The following is an 8,159-nucleotide window of genomic DNA, read 5'->3' on the forward strand; positions in this document are numbered from 1 at the left end:
TGGGATTGTATGTGCTGGTCATTATGGCGATCCTGAAAACAAGTGACATAATTCGTTACATAAGTACTGAAGGGACAAGTAGAATAGTTGGAGGTATATATAGGTCAATTTTATGCTGCTTTTAACTTATATTTAGTTGACCAATTAACTAATTGTTAGAGCCATAGAAACATTAACTGAATGGAATCAAATATCAGTAAATATTTTAACTAAGTTGACTTTGCTATCAAGACTAAACCATTAATTAATCACTGTTGTCATCTGTTTACCTAAGAAGCAAACTCACCCACACCAACAAAAAGAAAGAAGGAAAAACAGTTACAAAGGAATATAATTGTGAGGTTAACACAATGCAATATTCTTGTATTAATTTATAGGAGGTAAAACTGAAAATTTAATCGACGACCACAAATACAATATTATATTGAAATGATTAAATTCATTGTTTGATCAAACTCAATAATAACTATATAGATGACAAAACGGATATATAGATATAAGTATCATACCTTGCCAAATACATAATCTAAAGTGTAAATATTATAATAACGCCTCTTTAGAATATTTATATATATATATATATATATATATATATATATATATATATATGATCAACTTACAAATTTCAAACACCTAATTAGAGTATCCTAAGCGTAATTCCAAATCCAAGTCTCGACCATTAATAATTTCCGAATCGTGACCGCGAAGCAGACCGATGTCCAACTCCAATCTAACGCTCGTGGTCGTTTCTGTGATCTTGCTCTTCCCGGAGAAACCATGGTCGTGTAATAATAGTTGCTCCTCTCTCATCCCACACACAGACCGTTTCTTATCTCTCGTCGCAGGGCACAGAACGTGGTGGTCAAACTCAACCCCACGATTCACGTGCGTTGACCATCTTTTGCTTGCCACGTCACCGTAGTTGGGCGAGGATAGTAATAAAGAAGCATTTTTATTACTACTGAGGTTAGGGCTAGGGTTAGGGTTAGGGTTGGGGATCTGGTTGAGGTTGAGGTTGAGAATACTATTTCCGTACCGGCCATGGAGGAGATCTGAGGGCGGCGATTGTCTGAGGCGAGCCCTGTCCTTACGGTGGACGTTCATGTGGCCCCCGAGGGCCTGGGCAGATCTGAACTCCCTCTTGCAGAAGCTACACGTGTACGATCTCGGAGGCCATGAAAACGCGTTGCTGATCATGAAATCCTGATCCTGCTGTTCTTCTCCGTACAGTGATGAGTGGTTTTTGTTGGTGGTGGGGGTAGTTTTGTAATTTCTGATCATCATCATGGTAGAAGAATCTCCTGTAATGCTCTTGTCTTTCATGCCTGTGTCCATGGATTCAGTTTGACTTTGACCTGCACCAGTAATTAGATGAAGAAAAATACATCAATATAGAGCATATACAATCTCAAAGCCATGTATTGTTTAGATAGAGAGAAAATATTAGTAGCGTACGTTTGAAGATGAATATTGGAAGTGGTGTGTTAGGTTAGAGAGATGGGCTTTTAATACGAGAGAGAGAGAGAGAGTAAAGACGAGTAGCGATTAAGAAAAGAGAGTTTGAAAAAATATATGCGAGTAAGTTTGGTCAGTGATATACTATATATAGAATCTGGTCCTACCAGGGCTCAAACCCTATCATTAAAGCTGAATCTAGCAAAAAGATCTAGCGGATGTTTTTCTTCCCATACGACTCTTCTCTCTTCGTAATAATAATAACTTGTTCTCTCATCATCATAATGTGCTGAGAGATTTAGTGTATAGCAATACTGTGTATCATTACAGGCCATCATGATCACCAATTTCTCTGCTCACATATCATCGTGGTGTATCACCCAGTTTTTTACGTACGTATACACTTAATACACACACTTGACTCGTTGAAAAAAAAAAATCCTAAGTACATCATTATTCTATATCTTGGTATAATAAATATAGTTCACATTTAATTAGTTGTATGTTTTATATGAAGCTATTACTTTGTTGTTGACATCTAGGTAGTCACAAATCAATCACACTTCACACAACATTATCTTCTATTCAATCTACTGATAACGCTTCTCTATATGCATACTCAATACCATTAATATACACACACATATATATACATATATATGTGTATATATATATATATTAACATATGTACATCTAAAATTATTCATCATGTTTCGCTATTGCATTGTTTGTGAAATAAAACTGTATGCTTACTCTGGAGGGAACAAGCTGGTGATTATAAATAATTAAATATAATGATCATAATTAAGACGTTTGTATGTGAGCAAGCTTATTAATTATAACTAAATAATATATACTACTCTCTGGTGCAGCCAAAGAACTCATTATTCATCCAATTAGGCAACCAGTCAAAATAGGACATGTGTGCATTTGTGTAGTACAAGTACTCCGAAATTTAAATGACTTTTCCTGTTTAATGTTTATAAATAGAACTGAAAAACAGTCAACTTCTGATCCAAAACACATCAAATAATTTGATTTGGTACAAAAAAATTCTCAGTATATGTAGCTAGGCTCTGATTCGTCTTTATGAAACCCACATGAAGGTATACGTACCTAGCTACATAGAAATCATATAGATATACGTGTTGTTTATTCATATAAAACTTCGTTTAAATAAAATAATAAATCACCGCACACACCTTTGTTGTTTTTCTTATTGGGTTTTGGGGATTTATTTAATTAAGAGAGACAATAAGCTAACCATTTGAGACACTGCTTCTTTTGGTTAAACTTATGTCGTTCAAACTAAACCTAAATTTTCTCTTGGTTCTTCACTGACTGTTTATAGCTGCATAACAATCATCTTCCACTAACCGACAAAGATTGGACTAGATCGTCCAGATCTAGTTATACTACGACTTTGTACTATGTGGCTCCGAGAAGTTAAAGTACTTCATTTCAATCAAATCACAAAACAAATAAATAAAGAGAAAACTATTTATTAATAAAAAAAAACATTGGTTAACACACCCATAGATTTGATATAGTTGCAAAAAATGAGTAAAGGGATCATCAGAAAAACCGCATGGACAAAAGATCCTTCCCACACATAGACTTGTTTGCTTCAAACTTCAAAGTGAGAGACAAAAATCCAATCAAACAAGTCCAAATAATATTATTGGCGTTCCAAATCTGGACTGTGCTTTTATACGGTTCTAAAGCCAAAGCTGCAATGTTTGCCTGCAGTGTATAACGTGGTGCCGTATTCCCCACTTCACCGGTTTGGTTTTGGTATTAGGAGAGATTAGAGAGCTCTTTTTTTGTATTATTTTTTTACATTATTTTTTATTTTTATTTTTGTGCAGTACCATGATTGCCAATATGGCTTATCAAACAGAACTCTCATGAGTAATTGCTAGATTTTATTTAATAAAAACAAAATTAATTATTGTTCTTGTGGGGTTTTTGATGATCGCCATTTCATGATGGTCAAAGAGATGAATCATCATTAATTAGTAGGCAGTTATTACTGTATTGCGTTTCAACTTGCAATAGTCGATGAGGGTACTTTAACATACTTTCATCATTAGTTTACCGGAGTTTAATAGCACAACAGCAACAAAGCTGATCTAGAAACATAGTGTACAACATTAGTCCAAAAAATAGAGATGAACAAGGACCATAATAAATTCAAAACAATTCCAACCAAATCTCAGGTCTCTGTAACACCCCGTGGATATGCCTCGGAACTATCCTAGCAAAATAGGGAAATTGAATGCCAAACCAAATAATTGGCCCAAAATAAATAAAAAAAAATCAAAATTAAAATCTCATATTGAATTTTTTAGACGAAATATCTAATAAGCACCAGAACCAAATTGCTGTATGAACCAATAGTTGGCTACATAACCTCTATCCAAAGATGACAATCCTCAATCATAAATCCTTGCATGATGTTTTGTAACAACTGCATATAGTTTTAAAAAAAACCCAAAAAATAAAAGAAGATATTTGTCTTAATCTAATTTATATGTCCCAAACTTTACTCACCTGCAAAAAGAAACAAGAAAACGTCAAGTTTCTACAAATTTTTTTTCTCATTGCATGAAAACAGCACATTGTATATGACACATACAATTGGCTAGAAATCAGTAGCGATAACAACACAGTGGCAAAATAAAAACAACTACATGAAAGAAATGTAATATATCTGCAAATTTTTTCAAGAAGTGAATGAAAAAAATTCAGAAGATGCAAGTACTAGTGAGCCTAAAGTAATACAATGAAATGGTAAACTTTGACTTATTGGAGTGGTGTAACAAAGATGAAGATCTAAGGTCACGAATCATGTCAACCACTTACCAAGTTCATAAGTAACATTCTCCAACTCCTAATACTATAGTAAAATGATAAGACCCTGGGTTTAGGATAATAAACCATTTTATTATACTTAGCGTTTTTAAGTGTTTACAGGCCAGTTTGGGGGTTTGTTTCTTTAGGCTGGGGACACAGAGGGATTAGGCAGGGCATTCAGTCAATTAGTGAGGTTTGGGATTTTCCCTTGGAGAGCACTGGTCCTCTCGAAAGGCCAGGTTACCCTTTGTATTCCGTTTCTATCAATACAAACATCCATTTTCCTTTTAATTCCTCTCTGTTACTGCTTCAATCAGGACAGGGTTCTATCATAAAACTGAACAAGAAAAAGTACCTCGGACGAAATATCTTGAGCCTCAACTCTATCCAATCATTTTACACAACCCCTTAGGAAGATTATAGCAGATATTTATCCACACCCGGAAGGAAAAACATAAATCAAACATGGTTTATCCAGATTTTTGCTACAGAATTTTGATCTTGTGTATATTTAAGTTCGTGTAAGTTTATGATAAAAAGTCCAAATTCTATATTGCCATATTTTGAAGTTTTGAAAATAGTTTAATTAACTGTGTCAAGTTCGTAGTCGAAGCCTTACATCTGGCAGCTTACAAAGAAAAGAAGTTCTGAGCTCTGAATAGAATTATTAGAAGTTGCAAGTCTCTCTATTCTGATCATCAACATCAAGACCAGACCATAAGCCTCTGATACCTCTGCTCTTCTATGATTCTCATCTAATGAAGACCAACCAAGCGACCCCAACACCGGTGGACCTTCGCGATAAGCGCGGGCCAGCCCAAGAACTTCCCGCAAGAGGTCCAACACTTGACCATGTCAGCAAATACGAAGGCTACACGTGGGTCTTTCTATTGCATCATGAATTACGTTTTCATGAATATTTACTTGTAAAAAATGACCTGATACACAACTAATTGTGATCACATTTTTCTGCGTTCAAGTTACCTTGGTGATGTAATTCTTCAGAGGTTGTGATTGCATTGGTGGAAAGTGGCTCAAGCATCATTCTTCTCCAAGGCTTTCTGCAGAGAAACAAAATCTCCATCTCTAAAAAGTACTAAGAAAGCGAACACATAATAATATCCACTAAGATGACCTTATCAGAACCATGCACATAATATATTTAATATATATACTTCCTTTGATATTATAAAATGGCTGCTTATGAAGTATTCGCATATCTTCTAGAGGATGATATGCTAAAAAAAGACTTTTGATTGTTACAACTCTTAATATTGAATATATATATATATATATATATATATATATATATAATATATTCATTTATATATACTTATCTTAACATCATAAGTTCGTAGTTGAAGCCTTACAATTGGTAGCTTATGAAGCAAAGAAGTTCTGAGCTCTGAATAGAATTCCCAGGAGTGGTAAGTCTCTCTATTCTGATCATCAACATCAAGACCAGACCATAAGCCTCTGAATCCTCTGCTCTTCTAAGATTCTCATCTAATGAAGACCGTCCAAGCGACACCAACACCAGTGGAACTACACGACAAGCCCGGGCCCAAGAAGTTCCCTCAGGAGGTCTAAGGCTCAACCACATCAGCAAATACAAAGGCTACACGTGGGTCTTTCTATCGCATCATCAATTGCGTTTTAACCGATTTTTTTTTACTAGTAAAAGAATAAACTCATACAAAATCAAGTATAACGACATTTTTCTGCATTCAAGTTACCTTGGTGACGATCACATCCTCAGAATATTGCGTGCGTTGTGAATGTGATATCAAGCATCATTCTTCTCCAAGACTGTCTGCAGAGAAACAAAATCTTCATCTCTACAAGTACTGAGAAAGCATACACATAATAATATCCATTAGGATGTCCTTATCTAAACCCCGCTCTTAACATATTCAATTATATATAATTTTCTTAATTGTATGAGATCCTGCTTAAGTAGTATCCCCATATCTTCTCGGGGATAATATGCTAAAACTTAGTCATTTTTTATCGTTAAAACTATGAAAAAAAAACCAATCACACGTGAAAATCAGAATAAGGGACCGAGCCAGGGAAGGATCAAGCACATACTACGCATTAATAATAAATACAGAAGACTAACAATAACATTGTGATGAATTTCATAGATAAGATATCGAAACAAGTAACATATTTATAATAAAGGCAACTGAATAGTGAAATAAACTCAGATTCATCTCCAGCAAAATTATGATAGATTGAAATAAATTGGAATAGTAAGACTAAGAGACATACTTGAAGTCTTTTCAACCCAATAACTGAAACATAAACTTAAGCTACTACTTGAGCCCTCTTGAGAAAATATCTCAACAGCACGGCTCAGCAAATATCATAGTAAACCTTGTAAATAACCAGAAGGATCATACAAAGAATACAAAGAAGCCGAGCAAATTTTCAAATCATTTCCATGTTGTTGTGTTCTCTGATTCTTGCACAGTATGAGAAAAATATGTGTCAATACAATACTTCAGTAAGTTACAATATTATTTTGTATCAAAAGTGATAGAACAGAAGCTTTTGAGCTAATGCTGTTTATGAGGTCTACTTGATTGGCAAGTCTGGTTATTCGAGCATAAATTGAAACTGAACTCCAAATTGCACTAACAATTGGATTGGAAGATATGATGAATTGATCCTAATGCTCAATTAGCACATAAAACGTGTCTATATATATGTAACGACAAAAAGGAATACCGTTGGATATATTATCTAAAATTAACGATTCCTTTAATACAAATCCTCGTTCATGCAAGAATACAGAAGGACCAACTGGATTCGCTTTACAGGGATGACAGAAAGACCAACTTCCGAATCCAATGAATATATGAGATTTCTATTCCTCGGTAAGTTATGCCAATGCCGAAGACAGACAATTCCGCTATTATAGAAGCACCGATCAAAAACTGGCACAAAGTTAATACAATGAAAGAGGCTTCGTTACCAGGGGAATCGGAGCAGAGGAAGCTTCGTCGATGGTAAATCGAAGGTGAGAGGCTGAGAGAGAAGCTTTGTTCAGATCGGTGGCGGATATTGATCGACGACATCGAATCGCCAAATTGAAGACAACGGAATTCGGTCGACTCGGTGAAACGACAGTTTTGTAATAAAGAAAATTTTAATTAACATTACCTATTTATAGTTAGATAATTATACATATTTTTACCCTATGAGACAAAATTACCCGTTACGACAATTAAAATAGTTGGGCATGTTTGGTAAGCAACTCAAAAACTGTTTTTTAGTTTTTGAGTTGAAAAAATTGAAAACAAAAATTGAAAACATGTTTGGTAAAGTGTTTTCGGAAAAAAATTTCAAAAAATTTTGAAGTTGTTTTGGAAAAAAGTAAAGAAAACTGAAAACAAATAAAATGTGTTTTTGAAAAAAAAATTCTTCTCTTCTCTCATCTTCTCTTTTCATTCTTTCAAAAACAAAAATGAAAACTATACCAAACACTTTTTTCAGTTTTTTCACTTTCTCAAAAATAAAAATGAAAACTGTACCAAACAACTTTTTGAAAACAACTACAAAACAGTTTTTCAATACAACTACAAAAATTAGAAAACAGACAACAAAAAACTTTTTGAGTTAACTACCAAACACAACCTTGAATTTTCCACTACAATATACCATTCTATATATACTATATATACTAAAGCTTGGTACAATATCACTATATAAACTGTGGGGATCAATAAGTGAATAAAGTTTTTATTGACTCTGAATAATAAAAAAAATGTGGATTTTGTTTGATTTTTAGTGGAAAATATCCCATATGTACACATGGATATTTGAGTGAGAGAGAGAGAGAA

General features: G+C 34.1%; 2 protein-coding genes across 12 annotated transcripts; both read right to left on the reverse strand.

Moving 5' to 3' along the window:
* Window positions 1-633: 633 nt before the first annotated feature.
* On the reverse strand, window positions 634-1,519 carry LOC149393349 (transcriptional regulator SUPERMAN-like). The gene is made up of 2 exons (XM_089617989.1): window positions 1,456-1,519; window positions 634-1,355 (listed from the first exon to the last, which is right to left on the reverse strand). Exon 2 carries the CDS (start codon window positions 1,333-1,335, stop codon window positions 634-636), a length of 702 nt encoding a protein of 233 aa, XP_089474115.1. The 5' UTR covers window positions 1,336-1,355; window positions 1,456-1,519.
* A 2,087-nt stretch (window positions 1,520-3,606) lies between these two features.
* Window positions 3,607-7,446, reverse strand: LOC149393350 (uncharacterized). Of its 11 annotated transcripts, none has more exons than XR_016299670.1 (6): window positions 7,292-7,446; window positions 6,048-6,120; window positions 5,682-5,897; window positions 5,296-5,372; window positions 4,931-5,198; window positions 3,607-4,008 (listed from the first exon to the last, which is right to left on the reverse strand). XR_016299670.1 is itself a non-coding variant. In XM_089616538.1 (4 exons), the coding sequence occupies exons 2-4, from the start codon at window positions 5,912-5,914 to the stop codon at window positions 4,001-4,003; spliced, it is 318 nt and encodes a 105-aa protein (XP_089472664.1). In that variant the 5' UTR covers window positions 5,915-6,124; window positions 7,292-7,446; the 3' UTR covers window positions 3,607-4,000. The 11 variants fall into 11 exon arrangements, 1 of the variants encoding a protein (XP_089472664.1); XR_016299669.1 differs by having other exon boundaries at window positions 5,682-5,856; window positions 6,048-6,124; XR_016299663.1 differs by having other exon boundaries at window positions 6,048-6,124.
* Window positions 7,447-8,159: the final 713 nt, after the last annotated feature.

The sequence above is a fragment of the Urtica dioica genome, chromosome 6 (genome assembly GCF_054948205.1).
Source record: "Urtica dioica subsp. dioica isolate 48M chromosome 6, U.dioica_male_clone48M_v1_H2, whole genome shotgun sequence".
Classification (NCBI taxonomy): Eukaryota; Viridiplantae; Streptophyta; class Magnoliopsida; order Rosales; family Urticaceae; genus Urtica; species Urtica dioica.

What these genes read in the sequence shown, in the direction of transcription:
- LOC149393349 (XM_089617989.1), bottom strand. Translation starts at nt 1,335, where the DNA reads ATGGACACAGGCATGAAAGACAAGAGCATTACAGGAGATTCTTCTACC.
- LOC149393350 (XM_089616538.1), bottom strand. Translation starts at nt 5,914, where the DNA reads ATGTGGTTGAGCCTTAGACCTCCTGAGGGAACTTCTTGGGCCCGGGCT. An exon ending in TGCTTCATAAGCTACCAATT is followed by an intron (nt 5,373 to 5,681) that starts GTAAGGCTTCAA and finishes GTTTCTCTGCAG; the next exon opens with AAAGCCTTGGAGAAGAATGA.